Source organism: Pteropus alecto, unplaced genomic scaffold, assembly GCF_000325575.1.
Source record: "Pteropus alecto unplaced genomic scaffold, ASM32557v1 scaffold196, whole genome shotgun sequence".
Lineage (NCBI taxonomy): Eukaryota > Metazoa > Chordata > Mammalia > Chiroptera > Pteropodidae > Pteropus > Pteropus alecto.
In genome coordinates this window covers 349,423-375,750 of record NW_006439717.1, presented here as the reverse complement: position 1 = coordinate 375,750, position 26,328 = coordinate 349,423, and the positions used below count along the sequence as shown (strand labels likewise).

The 26,328-nt window shown below is 34.3% G+C and overlaps 2 protein-coding genes and 3 pseudogenes across 11 annotated transcripts in view; 2 read left to right on the top strand and 3 right to left on the bottom strand.

Moving 5' to 3' along the window:
* The window catches only part of FAM186A (family with sequence similarity 186 member A), a 50,727-nt gene extending 26,994 nt beyond the window's left edge, over positions 1 to 23,733 (bottom strand). Inside the window, exons 1-3 of the mRNA XM_015593146.2 lie at positions 22,319 to 23,733; positions 2,388 to 2,604; positions 997 to 1,167 (exon numbers count right to left, since the gene is read on the bottom strand). Of these exons, the coding sequence (XP_015448632.1) occupies positions 997 to 1,167; positions 2,388 to 2,604; positions 22,319 to 22,489 (559 nt within the window). The 5' untranslated portion in view covers positions 22,490 to 23,733. The remainder of the gene's footprint in view (positions 1 to 996; positions 1,168 to 2,387; positions 2,605 to 22,318) is intronic.
* LARP4 (La ribonucleoprotein domain family member 4) overlaps positions 1 to 26,328 on the top strand; it is a 151,698-nt gene that overhangs the window by 63,297 nt on the left and 62,073 nt on the right. For 7 of the 10 annotated variants that reach the window (XM_006916784.3, XM_006916782.3, XM_025050236.1 and 4 more), the window contains exon 1: positions 25,893 to 26,059. The exons of 1 other annotated variant lie outside the window; for it this stretch is intronic. In XM_006916784.3, the coding sequence (XP_006916846.1) occupies positions 26,042 to 26,059 (18 nt within the window). In that variant the 5' untranslated portion in view covers positions 25,893 to 26,041. Of the gene's footprint in view, positions 1 to 25,843; positions 26,060 to 26,328 lie in introns of those variants that run through there. 2 more of the 10 variants (XM_006916783.3, XM_025050239.1) reach the window with 1 other exon arrangement.
* On the top strand, positions 1,812 to 1,927 carry LOC112483852 (annotated as a pseudogene).
* LOC112483888 lies at positions 14,039 to 14,157 on the bottom strand (annotated as a pseudogene).
* Positions 14,750 to 14,868, bottom strand: LOC112483885 (annotated as a pseudogene).

The window sequence follows — 26,328 nt, the reverse complement described above, 5'->3', positions numbered from 1 at the left end:
TTGCGACAACATGGATGGACCTCGAGATAATCATGCTAAGCGAAAAAAAGTTGAGTTGAAAATCACATGATATCACTTACATGTGGGAAATAAACCTAAAAGCAACACATGAACAGGACAAACAAATAAACTCATGAACAATGGTGGTTACCATAAACCTAAAAGCAACACATGAACAGGACAAACAAATAAACTCATGAACAATGGACTAGTGGTTACCAGAGGGTAGCGGGTGGGGGAGAAGGGGAGAAGTAGACGAAGTAAAGGGGTTCAATATAAGGGAATAGGGGTAGAGTGATGTGGATAAATGGGATCAAATATATGGTAGCTAAAGGAAACTGGACTTTGGGGTGGTAATCATACAATAGAATATATAGATGTCAAATTATAATGTATACCTGAAAATTATATAATTGTTAACCAGTGTTACCCCAATAAACTTAAAAGATTTTTTAAAAAGTTATACATGTGTGTTCATAGCAGCATTATTCAAAAAGCCAAAAAGTAGGAAAAAAATCTAAATATCCATGAACTGGTGAATGGGTAAACGAAGTGTGGTATATGCAAACAGTGGTATACAATTGGCAAGAGAAAGGAAGAAACTACTGATACATCCTACAATATGGCTGCTGCTGATACATCCTATAATACGGCTGAATTTCAAAAGCATTATGCAAAATGAAAGAAACCAGACAGAAAAGACCACATATAATTTGATTTTATGAAATATCCTGTTGGGACAGGAAATAGATTAGTTATTGTCTGGGGCTGAGGGTGGGAATAAATATTGACTGCAGATGGCCATAAAAGATCTTTTTTGGGTGATACAAATGTTCTAAAATTGGATTGTAGTGATGGTTGCACAACTCTAAATTTACTAAAAGTCTTTGAAGTGTACACTTTATAGGTGAATTTTATTGTATGTAAATTATACCTCAATAAAGATGTTTTTTAGAAAAAGTAAAATCTGTTTCCAATGTCTTAAAGCATTCTTACTTGTTTTTTTCCTTTGTTTCTTCTTTTCTTCGAGCAAATAGGCACTAATTCTACTCAGTATGTTGACATTGCTCTCAATAGCTCTAAACGTTTCTGGTAAAATCTCCATTCGTGCTATCCAGTGGCGGTGTTCATCAATATCAATTACAGTCATCTCAGACAAAATGGCATCTTGAAGAGAGTAAAACAAGTACTTTTGTGCAGAAAAATAAATAATTATAAGCATATGGACTTATAATATTAGCTAACTACTCAATGTAGTGTTGAGGAATATAAATATCTCACTTATTGCTATTCTGAGGCTTTTCTCTATGAAGAAATGAGAAGGGGACATGGAGTAGAAAGCTGAACAGTAAGTCTCGGGCATAAAAACATGAATCAGGTTAAAAAGTATCTACCTGATTTAGTTCCCTGACTCCAAGGAACTACCTGGTTTAGTTCCCTGACTCCAGGGAAGTAAGTATCTAAAATGTAAACCCTAATTTACTCCTTTGGTAAGTTATCTAGCATTTTATAACCCCCATTACATGAGATTTCTTGCAACTAAATTAAATTCTTCTTTTTGTATTCTTAGGTTATTCACTGTTTCATTCAACCAACGTCTCCTCTATCACATACTATTCTAGATGTTGAGGATACAACATAGAATAAAATAAATTCCCTGACTTCATACTGCTTACATTCTAGTAAGACAGCCAGAAAATCAAAATAAAAACATTAATTATATGGACGTGGTTCCATAGTGTAGCAGTTAGCACATCTACTTTACATGCAGAAGGTCCTGGGTTCATGCCCCAGTGGAGCCACAGTCCATGGTTTAGGGCCATGACACCCTGAACAAGCCCGATGTCTGATCTTGGAAACTAAGCAGGGTCGGGCCTGGTTAGTACTTGGATGGGAGACCGCCTAGGAAGACCAGGTGCTATAGGCATAAATAATAATAATAATAAACATTAATTATATAGTACATCAAATAGTAAGAAATGGTATAGACAAAAATAGAGTAAAGAATAATGGACGGTGCCAAAGGATAGGGAATGGGGATGGTTAGAGAACACCTCATTTTTAAGTGAGATATAAGCAGAGAATGATCCATGTGGCTACCTGGTGGAAAATGTTCCAGGCAAGGGAATAGTAAGCATAAAGACACCAGGCAGGAGCATGTTGGCATGTGTGAAGGAAAACAAGGAGGCCAGAATAGCCGGCACTAAGTGAGCAAACCTATATTTTTCTTATTTTATCCTTACTAGAACAGAGGACAGCTGTTCTTTGAATAACTTCTTAGCCTTTTTTTCTTTTATCTTCTAATTCTTCAAAATTTACTTATAGATTCTGTTCTTTAGCCATTTCATTAACTGTGGTTTTCCTTTGAACTACTTTTGAAAACTTACTCCATTCTTCCAACCAGGCCAAGATGTGGACAAGAGTCTTTTCTCTAATTTCAGCAGAATTAGCATAAATAGCTATTTTCTCCAACAAATATGGTCTCCGTTTCTTATGTTCTGTAAGGGAGATTTTCCTTCCAGGGTGTATGTTCTCATCAAAGGTGTAGCGATTTATTGTCCGCTGCACATTTTGCATTATGTCACCCAGCTGCATATTAATGTCCTATAAGAAGGGGGATATATTAATTAATTCTCAGCTTGACAATAAGCTTTGGTCACCTTTCTTCCCAGAATGTTAGTAAGAGTTATTATAATGCTGTCCATTCAAATCCTGCTAATTCTAGCTTTACTGTGGGTCTTAGATTTTCCCTCTTAAAAATTTTTTTCTGCCTTCAACATCCTAGCATTGCTATGCTATAATGAAAATAACATTGAGTTTGAAACAATATCTGAACTCCAACTCTAGCTCCCTCATTAAAATGACTTTTAGTAAATCACTCAACAATTCTGAGCTGCCTCTGCCTCATCTGTTAAATGGTGGAGATACTAAATTCACAGCTGATGTGAGGTATATAACATATGTGAAAATGCTTTATAAGCTATGGCTGCTATAAACAAACAAACAAAAGGAAGTAACTTCTTTTTTCTTTCTTTACCTGGACCTCACACCTGGAAAACAGCTTTTAGAATATTCCTCAACATTACTTTTATTTCATTATCTCTCCTCCTCAAGAGTCTGTCAGCAAATTTCTTCTATTCATCACTTTATCTCAGTAATTCATGATGAGGGTAATTACTGCCTCATATATGGCACTTGGAAATTTGTGGAAGCATTTTTGGTTGTAACAATCATTGGGAGGATTTACTGGTATTTAGTATAGGATGCTAAGAGATGATAGCCCATCCTATAATCCACACAACTAAGAATTGGCCCAATCCTGCATAAATTTTGACTGTCCCTTGAGACATTCATGTAGGTAAAAAAAATAAATAAAAAAAATAAATCTGTTTATTCAAGTAGAAACTTACTACTTTTAAAATATAAACACAAAGTATTTTTTTTTTGCCTAGTTTAATTACATAACTGAAGTTTCCAGGAATGCAAATATATAAATCAATGAAAAATGTTTTTTAGAATTTCTCCCATCAAATTTCACAATTCTGAAACACCATAGTACCAACAATGTACTGTCGTTAATAGTATGAAGTACTAGTACAAAAAACCTATATTTGTGTCAGTTTACATATGTAACATTAACATTTATTTTAATTCTATGTACAAATGCAAACATGTGTCTTCTTCTTTATTATATCTTCTAGTGAAGTTTGACCTAGAATTTACACATTGAAATGCATGTTATTATAAATTGCTTTCCCTTTATTTACCCTCACATGTATATTTCTTAAAATATTTTATGTATGAATTTCATGTCAGAGGGATAAAAGGAAACTTCAAAATATTTTAAAAGGGCACAGTAAATATGATAGAGCAGGGGCCCCTAAACATCCAGGCCATGGACCAATACTGGTCTGTGGCTTGTTAGGAACCAGGCTGCACAGCAGGATGTGAGTGGCAGGCAAGCGAGTGAAGCTTCATTTGTATTTTCAGCCGCTTCCCAGTGCTAGCATCACCACCTTAGCTCTACCTCAGATCATCAGACATTAGATTCTCTCATAAGAGAACTGTCGCTAGTGCCAAAAAGGTTTGGTACCACTGTGATAGATGAAGAACCACTGCTCCACCCTTTCCACCTTTATCAATTACTCTTTTCATTTGGCTTTAGACAAACCAAATTCTCTCTATGCCCCTTATAATAAGAGTAAGATTTGGAGTTTGTAAAACATATCATCATGCAAAAGGAGTAATCAAATGTTAGGTGCTAGAAATATTGCAATCAGAAACAGGTGATACAGTTGCAGCAAATAATTTAAGTCAGGAACACAGGAGAGCAGAGAGAAAGTATGATAAGCCAAGTGATGAAGAATAACAAGCTAACACATAGCATGGTGGTCAAGGGAAAAAATAATACCAACACCTCATAAATTTTTCCAGAAAATTGAGGTGGAGAGAATACTTCCCAACTCATTCTCTGAGGCCAGCATTACCTGATACCAAAGTCAGATAAAGACACTACAAAAAAAAAAAAAAAAAGAAAAGAAAACTAGAGACCAACGTTTCTGATGACTATTCATGCAAAAACCCTTAACAAAACACTAGCAAACAGAATTCAACAGCACATTAAAAGGATTATACATCACAACCAAGTGGGATTTCTTCCTGCAATGCAAGATGGTTCAACATAGAAAAATCAATCAATGAAATACACCAAATTAACAGAATGCTAGGAAAAACCCTGATCATCTCAATGCAGAAAAAGCATTTGAGGACTCAACACCCTTTTATGATACACACACACACACACAAACTAGGAGTAGAAGGAAACTTTGATCATCTCAATGCAGAAAAACATGATCATCTCAATGCAGAAAAAGCATTTGAGGACTCAACACCCTTTTATGATACACACACACACACACAAACTAGGAGTAGAAGGAAACTTTTTTCAATATAATAAAGGCTATATATGAAATATCCAGAGGTAATATTCAACGGTTAAAGACAGTAGGCTTTTCCTCTAAAATCAGGAATAAAGCAAGAGCACCCACTCTTACCACTTTTAGTCAACATATTACTGGAAGTTCTAGCCAGAGCAATAAGGCAGGAAATAGAAATAAAAGAGATCTAAATTGAGAAAGAGGAAATAAAATTATATCTGTTTGCATTTGATATGATCTTATATGTAGAAAACCCTAAAGATTCCACACACGCAAAAATTGTTAGAACTAATAAATTTAATAAAGTTACAGGATACAAAATCACAAACAAAAATCTTGTGTTGTTATAGCTAACAATAATTCTAAAAGGAAATTAAAAAACAATTCCACTTAAAATATCATCAAAAGAATAAAATACTTGGAATAAATATAATCAAGGAAGCAAAAGGTTTGCATACATGTGATATTCACTACAAAATGTTACTGAAAGAAATTAAAGAAAATAAATAAATGAAAAGACATTTCATGTTCATGGATTGGAAGACAATATTGCTAAGATGACCAATCCACAGATTTAATGTAACCCCTAGCAGAATCTCAATGGTATTTTTTATAGAAATAGAAAAATTGCATCCTAAAATTCATATGGAATCTCAAAACAGTCTTGAAAAAGACTAATAAAGTTGCAGAGCTTACACTTCTTATTTCCAAATTTTACTACAAAGCTATAGTAATTAAAACAGCAGATTGGTATGAAGACATATAGACGAATATAATAGTATAAAGAGGTCAGAAATAAACTTTCCCATGTATGGTCAAATGATTTTGAGAAGAGTGGCAAGACCATTCAATGCTGAGAGGACAGTCTTTTGACAAATAGTATTGGGAAAACTGGATATCCAACTCAAAAGAATGAAGTTGAACCCTTGCCTCACATCATATACAAAAATTAACTCAAAGTGGCTCAGAAACCTAATCATAAGACCTAAAACTACAAAACAAAAGAAAACGTAGAGGGAAAAGCTTTAGGACATTAGATTTGGCAATGATTTCTTATATATGAAACCAAAACCACAGGCAACGAAAGTAAAAATAGAGAAATTGGATTAAATCAAAATTTAAAACTTTTGTGCATCAAAGGACACAACAGAGTGAAAAGGCAACCTATAGAATGGAATAAAATATTTGCCAAATATGTATTTGATAAGGAGTTAATATTCATAATATATATACAACCCTTACAACATCAAAAAAACTCCATTTCAAAAATGAGCATAAGACTTGAACAGACATTCAAAAAAGATATACAAATGGCCAACTGGCATATGAAAAAAACTTAACATAACTAATTATTAGGGAAGTACAAATCAAAATCACAATGAGATTTCACTTCACACCCATTAAGATGGCTACTTTAAAAAAAAACCAAAATAACAAATATTGGTGAGGATGTGAAAAATTAGAACACTTATGCACTGTTGGTGGAAATATAAAATGGTGCAGCCACTGTGGAAAACAGTATGGCAGGTTCCTCAAAAACTGAAAATAGTAAATTATGTAAAGGTCTAACCACTATGCTATACATCTGAAACTAATATAAAATAACATTGACAGTCAACTGTAAAAAATGTAAACAGTATAAATATTAAAAATAGAATTACCATGTGATTCAGCAATTCTTCTGGGTATATATCCAAAAGAATTGAAAGCAGATTCCTTAAGAAATATTTGTACACCTATATTCATAGCAGCATTACTCGTAGTAGCCAAGAGGTAGAAGCAACTCAAGTGTCCATTGATACGTGAATGGATAAACAAAATGTGGTATACACATACAATGAAACATTATTCAGCCTTAAAAACAAAGGAAATTCTGACACATGCTGCAGGTATTAACCTTAAGACATTATGCTAAGTGAAATAAGCCAGTCATAAAAAGGTAAATACTATGTTTCCACTTAAAGTCAAATTTATAGAAACAAAGAATGGTGGTTTCCAAGGCTGAGGGGAAAGGGAAATGGAGTGTTGTTGTTTAACAGGTGAAGCATTTCAGTTTTGCAAAATGAAAAAGTTCTGAACATTGATTGTACAACAATGTGTATATACTTAACAGTATTGAACTTTACACTTAAAAATGGTTAAGATGGTAAATTTTATAGTACGTGTATTTTGCCACAATTACAATTAATTTATTTTAATTTTAAAAAAGTAATTAGAGGATGAAAAAAATGGCATAGATGATAGAGGCTCTGTTCACCCCTCTGGTGACCAAATTAAAGTTGTGACAGAAACAAAGAGCAAACAGCAAGGAAAATTGCCTGGGATCTGGACGAACAAGCCATACAATTAGGAAGAGAACTAAGAAATCACTCTGCAACGGCAGAAGGTAGGACAGCGTGAGGACCCTAAGCTGTCCGGTCCCTAGCTGCTGAGTGGTACAGAGGCTGTGGCAGCCACCTCGTAAAGGGCCCTGTCCACAAGCAGACATTTGCAGTGAGACAGACCTGCTTGCTCTGAGCACCAGCACCAGTTCAGCTGCGCAGGTGCACCAGGGACTTACAGGGGGACACTGAGTTGTTGGAGTGAGGGCTGAGGGAAGACTTGCTCTATCCAGAAGTGTCAGTGGTATCCATTGTTCCTCTGTTGAGCCCTCCCCGCTCCCAGTGCACAGACTGAGCACCCTCATAGCAGAGATGTCATCCACCCAGAGGATTCCCTGAAACTCACCTCCCCCAATTTGTGGCCCCACCCAAGCCACATCCAGATGTGCTCACTTAGTCAGGTGCCCCTTGGTGAGCAGCACCTAGACTCACACTGGAGGCAACTAGCCACGGTTTCTGGTGTGGCCTTTTGAGGCAACTATAAGCACAGCATCTGTGGATTGTTTGCTGAATCTTAACAAGTGGCTCCAGAGGGGCACAAGCTGGGGCTAAATTTGACCTGCAGCTGAACTCCTCTCAGGTCTGTGCCACTGGACACCTACTACACAAAGCTGCACTAATAAGACCAGGAGACTTATGAGTTTTGCTTAGTACATAGAAACAGACCCAGAAAGGCAGCCAAAATGGGAAGACAAGCAGAAACTATATGAGAGAACAGAACAGAGATCCAGAAATAATGGAATAAAGCAATCTCACAGATCCAGAGTTCAAACCACTGGTTATAAAGATGCTCAATGTACTAAGGGTTAGTGTAGATGGATTCAGTGAGAACCTTAACAGAGATAAAAAACATAAAAATGGAAATGGAAATTATAAAAGGGAACCAATCAGAAATGAAGAATACATTATCTGAGATGAGAAGTATATTAAATGGAATAAACAAAGTGAATAAAGAAGAGGATCAAATGACCTATATAGAGGATGAGAAAGCCAAGGACACTCAATTAGAATGGCAAGAAAAAAGAAGCCAAGATTATAATAATAATTTTAAGGAGCCTATGGGACACTATTAAATGTAAAAATGTTGTGTCATAGGGATACCGGAAAAAAACAAGATATTAAAGAGCTATTTGAAGAAATAATGATGGAAAACTTCTGTAACCTGGTGAAGGAAATAGATATACAACCCCAGGAAGCTCAGAGAGTCCCAAGAAAGAAGAACTCAAAGAGGCCCACACCAAGACACATCATAATTCAAATGCCAAATGTTAACTACAAAGAGAATTTTAAAAGCAGCAAGAGAAAAGCAGTTAGTTACCTAAAAGGGAGCACCCACAAGACTAGCAGCTGATTTCTTAAAAGAAACTTTGCAGGACACAAGGGCTTGGCACAAATACTTAAAGTGGTGAAAACCCAGTATCTATAGCCCAGAATACTTTATCCAGCAAAGCTATCATTTAGAGTCGAAGGACAGGTAAAGAGCTTCTCAGACAAAAATATGCTAAGGAATTCATTGACACCAAGTCATTATTACAGGAAATGTTAGAGGGACTTCTTTAAGAAGAAAAAACATGTATCAAAAACAGGAATAAGAATGGTAATAACTACATTCCTATCAAAAAGTACCTCAGATGGAAAAGAATTAAGTGCTCCAACCAAAAGATAGAGTGGCTGAATGGATAAGAAAACAAGACCCCTGCATATCCTGCCTACAAGAGACTCATTTCAGATTAAAAGACACACACAGACTAAAAGGAAATGGATGGAAAAAGATATTGCCTTCATGTACCTAGAGGGTATTGTGCTGAATAAAACGGGTCAGATAGAGAAAGACAAATATCACATGATTTCACATATATGTGGAATCTAAAGAAGAAAATTAACAACAACAACAACAAAAGCAGAGATAAATTCATAGATACGGAGAATATTTTAAGGGATACTAGATGGGAGTGGGGTTGGGGGACAAAAAAAGGCAAAGGGATTAAGAGGTACAAATAGATAGTTGCAGAATAGACATGGAGATGTAGAGTGTAGCATGGGGAAGATGGACAATAACGTAATAAATATGTAAGGGGGGAGAGGGGTACTAGATTTAGTGGGGTGATCACTTTGCGAGTTATGTGAATATCTGAACACTGTGCTATACAACTGAAACTGGTATATTGTATGCCAATTATAATTGAAAAAAAACTCATTGAATTGTACAATGTAAATACAAGCAACTAATTGTCTATTATATTTCAATAAAGACAAAAAAAAAAGAATGCTGTGGATAAACTGTTTAAAAAAAGAGTAATCAGATGATAGGTTCTGGAAATATACCAATCAGAACAGAAGGGATCCAGTTGCCACAAATAATTTAAGTCAAGTAGACATGGTAGAGCAGAGACAAAGTTTGCTAGGTCAAGTGATGAAGAATAACATTACAAGCTAACCAACTGCTAATAAATTCTTACAGAAAATTGGAGAGGAACACTTCCCAACTCATTCTTTGAGGCCAGCATTATCATGATACCAAAACAAGACACAGACATAAGAAAATTAAATTACAAACCAATATTCATCATGACCGTTGTCGAAAAAATGCTTAACAAAATATTAGAAAATGGAATCAAACAATATATAAAAAGATAACATCAGGAACAAGTGGGATTTATTCCTGGTATACAAGGCTGAGTTAAGACTGAAAAATTAATAAATGTAATTCACCATATCAACAGACTAAAGAAGAAAAACCATGTGATTATTTCAATAGGTACAGAAAAATTAGTTGATAAAATTTAATGTTCATTCATGATTTAAAAAAAATTCTATAACAAACTAGGAATAGAGAGTAACTTTTTCAACCTGATGAAGAGCATTTACAAAAAATTTACAGCTAGCACCATGTTTAATAGTCAAAGTCTAAAGATTCTATTCTAATCACTTTCGTTCAACATTACATAAGGTCCTATCCAATGCAATAAGATAAGAAAAGGAAATGAAATAATATAGACTGGAAAGGGAGAAATAAAATGGTTTCTATTTACAGACAAAAAAAAAATCTATGTAAAAATTCCCAAAGAATCTATAAAAAGCCACCATTGTTTAACATGTTCACAGGATAGGAGACTTGTATACAAATATCAAAACTACATTATATACACTAGCAATAAACAATTGGAAACTGAAATTTAATAAAATGGTACTATTTGCAACTACACTGAAAACATGAAATACTTAGGTATAAGTCTAACAAAATAAATTCATCTGCCACATAATGATATTTCGGTCCATAACAGACCACATATACCACAGTGGTCCCATAAAATTACAATAGAGCTGAAAAATTCCTATCCCTTGTGATACTGTAGGGTGGTAAAGTCATAGCACAATGCATTATTCACATGTTATTGGTGAGGCTGGTATAAACAAGTCTGTGTTGCCAGTTGTATAAAAGTATAACAATATAATTATGTACAGTACATAATATTTGATAATGGTAATAAATGACTATGTTACTGGTTTATGTATATACTATACTTTTTATCATTATTTTAGAGTGTACTCTTTCTACTTATAAAATTTGCTGTAAAACATTAAGCCATGTTATGCTAGCAGCAGCCTCGTACATCTTGTATTTACCATGTCTCTTGAATGGTTTGTTTATTCTTGCACTTAGTTTAATCTCATGTTGTTTTATAATTTTAGTGCAACCTAAGTGTGCAGTGTTTATAAAGACTACAGTAGTGTACAGAAATGTCTTAGGCCCTCACATTCACTTACTACTCACTCACTGACTCACCCAGAACAACTTCCAGTTCTGCAAGCTCCATTCATAATAAGTGCTCTATACAGGTGTGCCATTTCTATTATCGATTAATTAATTTATTTAGTTATAAACTTTTAGAAACTATTTATTTTCCATTAACCTTATTTCCATTTTGTTTAAGAATTTGTGGAAAGACAGCTTAATACCACTCAGTGGTTGTTCCTACCCATTCAGTAGCCTGAGTAGTGGGGGCTGCTGACCTTTCTTCAGTGGCAGGCTGAGCACTATCTTTTATGCTATGTATTCACTGTACCTTTCTTGTGTTTAGATATATTTAGATACACAAATACCATTGTGTTACAATTGCCTATAGTGTTCAGTACAGTAACATGCTATATAGGTTTGTAGCCTAAGAGCAGTAGAGTATACCATATAGCCTAGGTGTGTAGTAAGCTATTGCATCTAGGTTTCTGTAAGTACACTCTATGATATTCGCTCAATGACAAAATTGCGTAATGACACATTTACAACATATCCTCGTCATGAAGCAGCTTATAAGTGCAAGATCTATATGTTAAAAAAACAAAGCATTGATGAAAAAAATCAAAGAAGATCTAAAGAAATGGTGATAATACCAAGCACAGACAAGGATGTGGAGCAACTGAAACTCTCATACATTGTTGGTGGGAATGCAAAATAGTAAAGTCACTTAAGATAATAGTTTGGTGATTTCTTAAAAATGTATGCTACCATATGACCTCGCAATACCATTCCTAGGTATTTTCTCAAGAGAAATGAAAACTTATGTTTATACACGAACTCCAAAGTGAATGTTTGTAGTGACTTTATTCATAATTACTCCAAAGTAGAAACAACCTAAATATCCTTCAACTTGTGAGTGAATGCTTTATGCTAAGACAGAGTCAAAGGACTATGTAGAGTATGATTCCATTTATATGGTATTCAGGAAGAGAAAACTGTAGAGACAAAAATTAATGACTGCCATGGGCTATGAGTCGGGGAAGGGTTGACTTACAAAGGGGCTTAGGGGAATTTTTTGAGGAGATGGAACTGTTTCAAATCTGAATTTTGGTGGTGGTTATACATCTGTGTGCTTTTGTCAAAATTTTCAGCATAATACACCAAAAAGAGTGAATTTTATTGTATGTGAATTTTACTCTAATTTTTTAAAAACCCTCTAATCAAAAAAAAAAAAAAAAGTATAGGCAGAATCAGACTACCTGGGTTTGATTCCAGGATCCACCATATAACAATTATGACTTTAAGACAAATCTCAAGTCTCAATTTCCCTATCTGTGACATAGGGAATTAGGCTTAAAAATACTTATCCATATTGGATTATCATGAGAATTAAATGAGATACTCTACAAATAAAGTTTCCCCGTAGGTAACATGGTAAACACTTTAAATGCTAATGGTTATTGAGTGCTTACTATGTGTCATGGGGGTGAAGGAGTCAAAGAAAGAGGGTGGGTAGAGAAAGCACCATAATTTGAGCATCTAATCTGGAGTAGGATAGAACCTGAGAGGCAGATAATAGTAATAGTAAAATGAACACTTGTGTACCCATTCTTCAGCTGAAGGAACAATATCTTGAAAGGCTCCTTTGTTCTTATCAATTGTATCCCTTTCCCAATGCCTAGAGATAACTACTATCCTAAATTTTATTATCTACACTTTTAACACTGTAGTAGATGATGATGCACCTCCCCCAAACATATCAGGTCATAACCCCTGGAATGTGTTAATGTTATTTTATATGGAAAAGTGTTCTTTGCAGGTGTGATTAAATTAAGAGTCATGAGGTGGAAAGATTATCCTGGACTTTTTAGGTGGGCTATAATGCAATCACAAGTGTCCTTATCAGAGGCAAGTAGAAGGTCATATTATACAGACACATGCAGAGGAAAAGTCTCAATGTGAAGATAGATCAGAGAGATTTTCGAAGATGTTGGCCTTGAAGATTGGAGTGATGTGGCACATATGCAAGAGTCTTTCCTAGAGTTGTGCTGTCCAATATGGTAGTTCTAGCCACAAGCAGCTATTGAGCAATTGCAATGAGGCAAGTGAAATAGGAATACATTTTAAATTAAACTAATTGAAATTTTAAAACTGACACTTGATGCATTTATTGGAAAACTTTTAAGTATGTTTGGAAGAACTCGGTATGTGAATCTACTTCTTCAACTGTAAATTTTATGAAATCTAAATATAGTTCAAGTATTTCCAATGAAAATTTAGCATGCAATTTGAGATGTAAGTGCAAAATACATGCTGAAATCCAAAGACTTAGTATAACAATGTATATATCTCAATACTTTTTATATTGAGTAAATGTTGAAATGATAATGTTTTGGATTAAATAAAATAAATTATTAAATTTATTTCACCTGTTTCTGTTTTACTTTTTATATTATAGTTTCTAGGAAATGTAAAGTTATGTATGTAGCTCACATTAAATTTCTACTCAGTAGTGCTGTTAGGGTATATGACTAATATTGGAAAAGTAGAATTATAAGATGTGTGCATCTTCAACTTTACAAGATGATGTCAAAGTGTTTTCCAAAGTAATCATACCAATTTATACTTCCATGGCAAAGTATGAATATACCTGTTGCTTCACATTACTAAACTTCAATTTTTTTTTTTGCCAATCTTATGGGTATGAAATGGTATCTAATTGTGAGTTTAATTTGAATTTCCATGATAATAAAGTTGATCATCTTTTTAAGTGTTTATGAAATGACTTGTTTTTTATTCAGGGAGATGACTTTATACCTTTATTCATTTTCCTCTACAGTTATTTTTCTTATTGATTCATAGGATTCTTTATATATTCTGAATACTATTTTTTTACTTATTAAGTATCTTTTCTTAGTTCGTGGCTTGTTTCCTCCTCTCTCTATAGTGTTTTGTCCAAAAGATCTCTCTTTTTTTGTTTTTAATGCCTACAGCATCTGGTATTCCTAGGTGGTCTCCTATCCAAGTACTAACCAGGCCTGACCCTGCTTAGCTTTCGAGATCAGACGAGATTGGGCACATTCAGGGTGCTATGGCCGTAAACAAGATCTCTTTTTAATGTAGAGGAATTCATCATTCTTTCTGTACTGTGGGTCATAAAGATATTCTTCTTCACATTTAAGTGTGAGTAGGGAACCAAAATCATTTCTGCAATAAACTTAACCAGTTGTCCCCAATATCATTTATTCAGTATTATCTACTTCCCCGTCAGATAGTCACTGCCAGGTCTATCATTTATAACATTGCATGACAGTCTATTAGAGAGTTCTCTGTTTCATGGTGTTATTTATCTATCCCTATGTCTGTGCCACAATGTTTTAACTAGAATAGCTTTATAATAAATCTTTATACCTATTATGGATTATACTCTACCTTGTTCTTCTTCACTATTGTCTTGGCTATTCTTGGACTTTAGCCCATCTGTTAAATTTTATTTTATTTTTATTTATTTATTTATTTATGTATTCATTCATTCATTCATTTATGTGAGGCAACCCTTGGTTGACCTCACAGATTGCATTCATTCATTCATTCATTCATTTATTTATGTGAGGCAACCCTTGGTTGACCTCACAGATTGCAAGGACATTTTCAGCTTACAATCTCTCTCTTTTTTTTTTTTTTTTAATTTTTTACGCCTACAGCACCTGGTCTTCCTAGGTGGTTTCCCATCCAAGTACTAACTATGCCCAATCCTGCTTAGCTTCTGAGATCAGATGGGATTGGGCGTGTTCAGGGTAGCATGGCCGTAGATTTCTGTTAAATTTTAGAATCAGCTTGTCATGATTCATGAGTTCCTTTTTTTGGATTATAATTGAATTTGCTTTAAATCTCTATTTGTTTGAGAATCATCGACATTTCGAGTCTTCCTGTCCATGAACATGGTTTGTCCCTCTACATAGTCTTTCAATAAGGTTTCATAATTTTCTCTCCATAAAGTTTTATATTTGTACATAAATGTCTTGCACAGTTTTTTTTTTCTAAAACCTGTTACAGACTGAAGTTTATGTACCCCTAAAATTCATATTTTGAAATCTTAACTCCCAATATGATGGTGTTAGGAGGTGGGGGCTTTGGTAAGTGGGTGAAGTCCTCGTGAATAGGATTAGTGCCCTCATAAAAAGACTACAGAGACCTCCCTCACTCCTTCCACTACATCAGGACACAGCAAGAAGTCATCAGTCTGCAACCCGAGAGAGGGCTCTCACCAGAACTTGACCATGCTGGTACCCTGATTGTAAACTTTCAGCTTCCAGAACCGTGAGAAAAATTTCTTTTGTTTATAAGCCACCTAGTCTATGGTACTTTGTTATAACAACCCTAACTAAGACAGTATCTATATTTCTATTGATATTATAAATGGTGTATTTTCTTAAAATTTCTGTTTCTTGGTAGTATATAGAAAAGCAATTGATCTATTGTATTGATCTTATATTCAGTAACCTTTTAGGCCTTACAGTAATTGTAATATTTTGTAGATTTTTGTGTGTGTGCGTGAGATAATTACCTTTGACAAATGACTATTTGTCAAATCTTTCCAATGCCATTCTTTTCAATCCTCATTCATTTCGTTTCTTTTAGTCTAAATGTGTTGGCTAGAATTTCTAGAACCATGAGATTGAAAGTCATAATGGTAGGAATCTTTGTCTTTATCCACATTTTAATTCTTGGGAACCTGCAAATGTTACCTTATATGGAAATGAGGTTTTTGCAGATGTGATTAAGGATTTCGAGGTGGGAAGATTATCCTGGATTTTTCAGGTGGGCCCACATATTAAGTATGATGTTCCCTATAAACTTTCATAGTTACAATTTATCAAGTTAAGACTATGTCCTTCTATTCCTAGTTTACTAAAAGATATCATGAATTGAATTTAACAAATGCGTTTTATTTTTACAACTATTGAGTTGATCTTATGGTTTTCTCCTTTAATCTGTTAATATAGTGAATAACAATATATTTTCTGGAACAAACCTTACTTCAACATGATATATTATCTCTTTAATTCTTGCCTTCATTTTGTGTTAGTTTCCTGTGGCTACTGTAACAGATGTCCACAAACATGGTGATATAAAAAACCAGAAATTTATTCTCTCATAGTTCTAGAGGACAGAGGTCTGAAATTTGTTACTGGGTATCAGCAGGGCCACACTCCCTCTGAATGCTCTTGGGCAGAATCCATTTCTTGCTTCTTGCAAACTTCTGGTGGCTGTCATCATTTCTTGGCTGTGGCAACATTATTCCAATCTTTAAGGTCAAATCTCTCTCTGCTGTCTTCATATTGCTTTCTCCTCTCTATGTGTCAAATTTCCCTCTGCCTTTCTCCTATAAGGACACTTGTGATTACGTGGGCCCACCTGAAAAATCCAGGATAATCTTCCTACCTCGAAATCCTTAATCACATCTGCAAAAACCTCATTTCCGTATAAGGTAACATTTGCAGGTTCCCAAGAATTAGGCTCTGATAATTTTTTGTGTGTGGGGGGGAAGGGGCACATGATTCTAAAATTGATCATATTTTTTTTTCCTAGAAAATTTGCCATTTCACCTAAGCTTTCTATGTTACTTTCCCTAAATTGTACAAAATATTCCACAGCCTCTTACCATCTTTTCACTCTCTGCAGCATTTTTGTTTTTTCGCCTCTTTCTTCCTTAATAAGTTTCTTTGTGCCTTGTCTTTTTCTTCCTTGATTAGCTATTACGAAGACTGTTCTATTAGGCTTCTCAAAGAATCATCTATTAGCTTTCTTAAGCCCCTTGTATTTTCTTTTTTATGTTATTAATTTATGCTCTTAACTTTTATTATTTTTTTTATTCTATATTCTCCGGACTTAATCTGTTGTTTTTTTCTCCATCTTCTAAGTTGTTTCTTTAACGTAAGCATTTTTAACTTTATTTCTTAATATAAGGTATAAATTTCCCTGAACGTACATCTTTCCTTATATCTCGCATGCATTTTATATAGTGCATTTATTATTATTTTAAGTACTCTCTAATTTCTACTGTGACTTCTTCTTTGACCTATGAGCTATTCTGAAGTTTCCTCCATTTTTTTAAGCCAACTTTTGTTCACTAATTTCTAATTGGGTTACATTGTGGTCTGTATAATACTTATTCTTTGAAATTTTTGATATTATTCTCTGGCCTTCAGTTTGGCCAATTTTGGTAAATGTTTCATCAGTGCTAAAAGAGAGTATGTATTTTCCAGTTGTTGATGTTTGTCCCTGTATATATCCATTAAATGAAGCTTGTTATTGTGTTGTTCGAACCATTTACGTCTTTAACACAATTTTGTTGGCTTAATCTATCAATCATATTATAATAGTAGATTTTTTTCAATTTTTTTTTGGTTTTTTAAATATATACATATTTTCAAGCCTTGTTACTAAGAGCATATAGGTGGGCATGCAAGTTCAGAATTATCATATATGGAATTGAATCTTATTATCACATGGTAACCATCTTTATCTTCAGTTATACTTTTTCACTTAAAGTCTGTTTTGTCTGATAGTAATACAACTGCATCACCAGTTAATATTTGTCTAGTATACATTTTCCATCCTTTTGCTTTCAACTTTTCAGTCTTTTCTGTTTTAGGTATAGGTCTTCTAAAGAATATATATATAGTGAGAAAACCATAAGATCAACTTATATATATATATGGTTCTATGGAAAGTGGACTCACAGGGTGACCTGATCATACATTCCTAACTGGGAAGGTCATGGTGCATAGTCATGCTCTAGGCATATAACTTTTTTAGTGAAAGGTTTATCTTTGCCTTAAGCAAGCTCTGTCAATTGTTTTTGTCATCTAAGATTATACACCTTTGAAGTAAAAACATAACCACCCTCAAGAGAGCACATAATCTTGTTAACTACCCTGTAATCCAATCCCCACCTTGCTTTATCCCACCTTCATGTAATCTTCCTTATGTTCCCTCCTTAATTTCAAAAGCATTGAAGAAACTGCAAAGCTCTTATTCTTTGAAGCATTTGAGATCTTGCTTCCCAGCAATCGTTGTCAGTTTTGGCTCAAAAAAACTCCTATAAAAATTCTCTACAGGTTTGGACATTTATTTATAGAGTACTCCACTCAACAGAATACAAATTATATTCAAGTGCATGCATTTACCAATATAGACCATATTCTGAACCATAAAACAAATTTCAAAAAATGTACAAGGATTCAGATTATATGAAATAAGTTCTATGAATCCAATAAATTAAATTAGAAATAAATAAGAGAATCTCCAAATATTTGGAAACTAATACTTCTAAATAACTCATGGGTCAAAAAAATCAAATGGGAGAATATAGAAAACTGAATAAAATTAAAACAGAATTTTTATTTGCAGAGGAGGAAATATATGGAACAAAGCACTCATTACAAAAGAAAAAAATCTCAAATCAAGGAGCTCAGTTTCTACTTTAAGAAACTGGAAAAAGAGCAAATTGTAACCAAAGTAAATAGTATAAATGAAATAATAAATATCAGTGAGGAAATAAGTAAAATAGAAAATAGAAAAGCAATTAGAAAAAAATCAGTGAAATCAAAAGTTGATTCTTTGAGAAGATCAATAAAATTGATACACCTGTAGACTGGTAAGGGGGGGAAGGGAGAAAAGACAAATTACTAATATCAGAAATGAGAAGTGACATTATTAAAGATTCTACAGATAATGAAGGGATAATAAGGGACAATTATGAACAATGTTAGACCAATAAAGTCAACAGCCCAGATGAAATGAACAAATTCCTTGAAAGACACAAATTGTGAAAGCTCACTCAGGAAGAAATAGAGAAACTGAATAGCTCTGTGATTTTTAAAAAATTGAATTTTGCTGTTTAAAACCTCCCCATGAATTAAACCCCAAGTCTAGACAGTTACAGTGGTTATTTCTCTTTATCTCACTGAAAATTGGTGACTTCTACCAAAATGTAAAAGGAAATGCCAATTCTTGATAAACTCTTAAAGAAAATTGTCGAGAATGTTCTACCTGAGCCTATAAAGCTAGCATTACTCTGATGCCCATACCAAAGATTTTACAAACCAATATAATTTATGTAAACATAGACACAAAAATTGTTAAAATTTTAGCAAATTAAATATAAGATGATAAAAAGTATGCTACATCATGAGTAAATGAGGTTTATCCCTAAAATTCAAGGCTTGTTTAATATTCACAAATCAATGTAATTTATTATATTAACAGATTCAAAGGGAAAAATCACATGATTTTTCTATTAGTTGGAATAAAAGCTTTTGACAAAACCCAGTACTAATAAGTTATGTGGGTGCAGTGTACAGAATGATGAATATAGTTAATAATACTGTGTTGCATATTTGAAAGTTGCTAAGAGAATAAATCTTAAAAGATTTCATCACAAGAAAAAATTTTGTAACTACGTATGGTAATCGATGTTAACTAGACATATGGTGGTGGTGATTTTACAATATATACAATTATTGAAAAAAAAAACCCTCAATATCTATTCTTGATTTAAAAATCTTGGCAAACTAGGAAAAGAATTTCCGCCACCTTGATAAAGGGCATTATAAAATGTTTACAGCTACCATCATACTTAATGGTAGAAGACTGAATCCTTTCCCCTAACATCAAGAACAAAGTAAAAATGTCTCATCACTTCTATTCAGTTTTACACAGGAAGGCTACTCAGTAGGAATGAAATTTAAATGCATACAGATATGAAAAGTGGAAATAAAACTGCCTCTATCAGCATAGATTGTATATGTAGAAAATTCCAAAGAATGCACAAAGAAAATCTATGAAGACTAATAACTAGGTTTCAGTGTACAAGATCAATACACAAAAATCTATTGTATTTCCATATACAGTTGTGAACAACTGAGAATGGAAATTAAAAAAAAATCGTTAAAAAAATGAAATACTTAGGGATAAATCTCACAAAATGTATGCAAGACCTATCTATACATTGAAAACTGCAAAGCACTTCTGAGAAAAATTAGACATAAACAAATGAAGAGATGTACTGTTTTCAGGGGTCAGAAGACAATATTTTTAACATTTCAATTTTCTCCAAATTGATCTATAAATTCAATGTAATCCCAATCAAGATACAGGCTTTTTTACTTTTCTGGCAGCATTTGACAGACTAATAAAAATTTCATATGGAAATGCAAAGGGAGAAAGCAGTGTGGATAAAGACACTTTTTAGGTTATGAGTGTTTGAGTGTGTCACTCCAGAGAAGCCCAAAAAGAGGAAAAGGAGGTAAAAGAAAGTTGTGAGAAAAGATGTTGGACATAAACTGAAAAATTACAAAGTTGGAGAACTAAAATTTCGTGATTTCAGGAATTATTATAAAGTCAGTCATCAAGACACTGTGGTAGTGGCATAAAGATAGCCAAACAGATCAAGAGAACAGACTAGAGAGTCCATTAACTCACACATATATGGTCAATTGATTTTCTGTTACTTTGTAACAGAAGTAAAATATCTGTTACTTTGGGTTAGGCAATATTGCTTATATACTACACCAAAAGCATAATCTACAAAAGAAAACACTGACATACTGGACTTGGAAATTTCATTCTTTGAAAGACACTATTAGTAGAAAAAAAAGACAAGCCACAGAATGGGAAAAAATATTTGCAAATCACCTGTCTGATAAAGGAGTTGTATTCAGAATACATAGGAATACTCAAAATTGAGCAATAAGAACACAGACCACTCAATTTTTAAAATATGGGCAAAATAATTGAACTACCAAAGAAGACATAATGAGGGCAAGTGAGCCCTCATTATGGAAAGTTGCTCAAAGTCATTAGTCATTATGAAAGTACAAATTAAAACCAAAATGAGATATTTACTATTATACACTTTTTGAAATGGCTAAAGTTAAAAAGACTGGCAACACTGTTGATAAAGATGTGAAGCAATTGAGAATCTCATCTACTGATTGTGGGAATATAGTACAAAACAGTATAACCACTTTTTAAAAGTTTGTAGTTTATTTTAAAAATTGAATATTTACATACCACATGACCCAGCCATTCCAAACCTAGGTTGTTTATCCAAAAGAAATGAAAGCATAAATTCTTAAATTACAAATAAACACATGAATATTCATAGCAGATTTATTTGTAATAACCCCAAACCTGAAACAATGCAAATGCTCGTTCCATGGAAAAATACTCAGCAATACAAAGGAATGAATTATATTTATATATACAAGAATGTGGAAAAATAATTATACTAAGTAAAAGAAGACAGACAGAAGTAGATACGATATGATTACACTTACATAAAATTCTTTTTTAAATGCAAAATAATCTATAGTAACAGAAAGCGGATTGGTGGTTGGGTGGGGCTTAGGGTGGGGGTGGAGCAAAGAGGGGTGCATAGGAGGGATTGTAAAGGGGCAGGAAGAAACTTTTACGGGGGATAAGTAAATTATGTTGATTGTGATGAAGGTTCCACAGGAGTTGTGTATATCAAAACTTAAAAAATATACATTTTATTGTATGTTGATTATACCTCAGTAAAGCCATTAAAAGCAAACATTGTTATTGTTTCTAGTTGTGGGGAGCTGGAACAGGAGTACGTCTATGTGGAGAATGAGAAAGTATAGCACTCCTTAAATATGGGAAAAAACTTTCCCTGGATTCATTTCTGTTAATCAGACTGATATTTGTTGTATTCTGTCTGAGAGAACAGAGTGCAGTATAGCCTTAATTGTTTGAGGTCTTTTTGATATATTATTTAAGCGCTTTTTAAATTGTCTTTTGATTTCTCTTGGCCAATAAACCCTTCTTCCATGAACTGTTCAGGAGAAATAAAAGAAGCTAGAATTCAAAACAATCTGTGTTTCTTCTTATTAACAGCTATTTGATAAAACTCAGTTGAGAACAAATGAAAACTATTGACTAAAATTAGATATAAAAATTAGCTATAGATTTTAATTTTTCTTTTATCCAAATCACTCAATAGCACATGTGATTTATTTCTTTAAAAGCCTGATTAATTCTAACATGAAAGTGAAAGAGACTGATATAAAATTGGAGCTTGTTACCCAGAGTCAAGTGAAATTGTCATTTGAAATCAGTTACCTCAAACACAGTCAAATATCACGCATAAAGTGAATTCTAAAAAAAAATGCAGCTGCTCATGGAAAATTCAAACAAATAAGTTGCAACCTGTAAACTCCTCATTTACCACCTACCTGTCTGGCTCGAAGGAGTTGTGCTTGCTCAATTTTAGAGATGACTTGCTGTACTGTGACTGGGATTTCAAGTTTAGTTACCACTGATTTAGTTGGGGCTTTTCTGGACATGATGGTGGAACCCACAACTTCATTTTCTAATTCAGATTCGCCGTCTTTCTCATTTTGCATTTTGATAAATATTTTGAAAAGTTGAGTGATTTTCTTTTATTTCTTCTTTTTCTTTCCACACAGAATATAGGCAAATGCTAATAAATGTGTCCAAGAGAGAGCTAGAAAGGTCTTTCCTTCTCTCAGAGGTTGTGATTAACCCTGCTGCTAAATAGTTTCTAACCATGGTGTTCCAGTCCTGGCGATGTCATAATAGACCCATTGTGAAATTATCATTGATTTAAACATTTAAAGAGTGCTTACTATATGCAGAGAATTAGGCATTCTATATACTGTGATGGTAGAAGGGTGACGGGGGGAGGGAGGGTAGAAAAGAATAGGCAACAGAAACGATAAAAGAAATAGAAGATATAGCCCTGCTTAAATGAGCTTAAAATCTAGGTGTTAGAATTCAAGCTCCAGTGTATCAAAAGTAACTCCTGGTTCTTCTTCTTCAAGTTTTGCTTAAGATTTTTTAAGCCTGTAATGGAATAATTGTGTTACAACTTCCTAAGCTGTCCCTCAACTTTTCCTAGACATGTAGTAACTTGGAAGATATTATTTGAATGATCATACTCTTTGCACTGCCTAGTTACCCGTTTTTTCAACGAACCTGACTGAAGAAATTTCTATAGTTGGCTCCAGATATTGAAGGGGATGCTAGAGGCTGGTTTCTAACTGAAAGAGGAGTACTTTGGGCATTTCCTTTGATTACAGAAGAGGTAAAGGGATTTAGGAGACTGGAGCAGTTAAAGGACAGGATAGTTTTGTTGGCTGTGTAGCTTATTTTTTAATTTTAAAATATATGAAAAAGTAAAGGTAGTAATATAACATATAGCCATGTGCCTATCACCTAGAATGAACAAATATTAACATTTTGTCATATTTGCTTCAGATACTTTTAAATAAAAGAAAGCATTAGAGATAAAGTTGAAGTACCCTTTGGTGTTCTCTCCAGGTCCCTTCCTTCCCCTCTGCCCCTTTTGAGAGGCAATGACGGTCATGAATTTGCTGTATTTATGTCATTTGCGTTTATATCATTTTACTACAGGTGTATGTATTCATAAACTATATCAGTTTGTAGGTTTTAGATTTTATATAAGTTGTGGATGTACAACTTAATTTCTCTTCAAGAACATCCTATGTTGAGTCCTTATTGTAAATTTAGTCCTATGTTGATTCCTTGTAAACTTGTAAAGTTAAACAATTTATATGTTTCAGGCCTTTGGAGAAAGGGAGGCAGAGGATCATAAAGTAGTTTTCTTTTAAAAATATCAGTATATATATAAAGAAAATTATTTTTCCTTCTCTTTAAGGTCCTTTGTCTAAGTTAATCCCTCCTCTGTTCCCAAAATACTTTGTAAACTTTCTATTATAGTAGTTATCGAAGTATACCTACTTATTATTTGTCTAGCTCCATTAGTTGGTGAACTTGTCAAAAACAGATCCTATACCTAGTTTTCTTTTTCTAACATTTGGTATATTCTTCCTCAGTTCCTGTACAGAAACTGTCTAAAATTTGGATATCCATTATAGTTTCCAATTCTGCTCTTCATGGAAACATTTCTTAGCCCCAGAATACTTTCTTTTTTTGTTAGACTGCCCACCCTGTCCCTAGTCATAAAAGATTATTACCCCCTTTCCTGTAAATCACAATTAAGTCTATTCAAGGAACTTCATAATGTTTTCTGCAAGGACAATTAAGGAGAATTATTTATTTTTAGAAATGTGAGGTTTAATTAAAATATTCATCATTATCCAGCATTTCTTGAGATTATCAATTAATCTGTTTAAGTATTTTGTTGATAATATTAGATTGTGATATCCTTAAATAAGTTTTATTTCTCTTGATTCCTTTACACTGCTTACTCCAGCAGGCATTCACAAAGCAGCCTACATGCTTGTCAACTAAATTAATTTAGGATTATTGTGTCTCATATTTTTTATGCAGCATGGAATTCATCAGCAACCTGAAATGAAGACTTGTTAAAGCAAATTTTAAAATCTCTCCTTCCCTTTCAATTTGACAAGCATTCGTTGAGACACTACTATGTGGCTACCATTATCCTAGACTGTGAAGAATATGATAGGGTACCCGTGAAGAAACTAAAAAACAAACAAAAAAAGAAAATCATTTAAGATAGAATATAATATACAAGTGCTAACAAGACATGAAGAAGAGACCTGTGGGGAGCACAGTCTTTGGAAAAATCTTATGGAGAGAGAAGGTTGATTGACAAATGAAGGCATTTCAGATAGGAAAGACACTTTGAGCCATGGCTTTGGAGGTGAGTGCTGAATTTGTATGTCAGGGAAAAAGAGAGGAGATTGGTTTGATTGAGATGAAGTAATGTAGAGTTTACTGAGAATCAGATTAGGAAGAATGCGAGGCACAAATAGCAATTCGATAGAGGAATTTATCTGGTATCTAAGTGAAAAAGTAAGGAGATGTGAGTTAAAGGGAGATTATGTGGGATCAGATATTGAAAATACTGAAAGTAAGTAACAGCAGTTAGGTGAGAGTGAAACCTTTGAAATAATAGAATGGAAAAAATCCAGTGGACAAGGTCAAAAACTTATTTGAAAAGATGAGTGTCTGAACTAGGGTACAAAAGTGAGACTGACAAGGGAGGGATAACTCGTACTAGCTATTGTTAAAAATAATAAGGAATCTGGATCATCTAATAGAAAATTGTAAATATAATTAACTTTTTCTTGTTTTTATTCTATTTCATTTGACTTGATGGCAGAACATCAAGAAGAGGCTATCCAGACTAAGTAGTAGTAGGTAGCATTATGTTAAACGGAGATGTGGGTATCGGATTCAGGCGAACAAGGGGCAAAGTTCTTTAAAGGTGTGTCTAAGGGAAACCCTTAGAGGGCTTAACTGTAAAATGGGGATAATAGTATTTGTTGCCTATGGTCGTTTTAAGATTAATTCACGTAAAATACTTAGAATAATGCCAAACACATAGTAAGCATTTAAATTACAGCAGCTGCTATTAATGTATTTACTATTAGTGCTCTTTTTTTTTTTCCTTCTCTACTTTTTTTCTGTTAGCCACCACCTTTTCGGCAGGGTTGGGCGTTCCTTCAGAACATTTCACACAAGCCCGGCTTTTTATCAGATGTAGATTTTGAGCTATGAAAACTGCAAAATTATTATGGCCATGGTAGCTATCCGTTTGGCAATGGATGAAATGCAGGAAGACCTTTACACACCACCGTAGCACAGGATGGTCCCTTCCTCCGATTGCTTCTCTCCTCCTCCCAGGATAGATGATAGTACATTCCATATTGCTGCTGGAATAGGTGGTACAAAAGTTGAGCACGCCTAGGGTTTTCTTTTCTCCCGGAAGCAATTGTTCTTTAGCACCGGAAACAGTTGCTGTTTCAAGGGAGGTGGGACTGGGCGGGTCAGGCCGCAGAAGCTGACGGCGGGGGAGGAGCCGGGTCCACTGCCGGGTGGAGGGGCCAGGCGAGTGTCCTTATCCTAGCTAGCGTTTGGGGCTCGGGCCTGTAAGCCAGTTGGAGTAGCAGCTGCGAGAACGATTGGGCAGAACGGGGGAAGACATGTTGCTCTTCGTGGAGGTGAGTGGACTCGTTTATCTTGTCTTGCTTTGAGAAGAGCAAGAGTGTGGAGGCGCCGGCCGGTCCCACCGCCATGTGACTTTCCAGGCCGTACACGCCGCGGAACCGGCACATAGGCTGACACAGCACCTGGGCCGTGCAGGCCTGCGGCTCCACTCTGCTCTCTCACAACACTTTAGGAAGCTGTGGGAGGTGAGGGCTGGAGTAGGGGAACATTGAAGGTGGAGAATCGAGGCTTGTCTGGTGTAGTATGAGGATCAGAAGAAGGG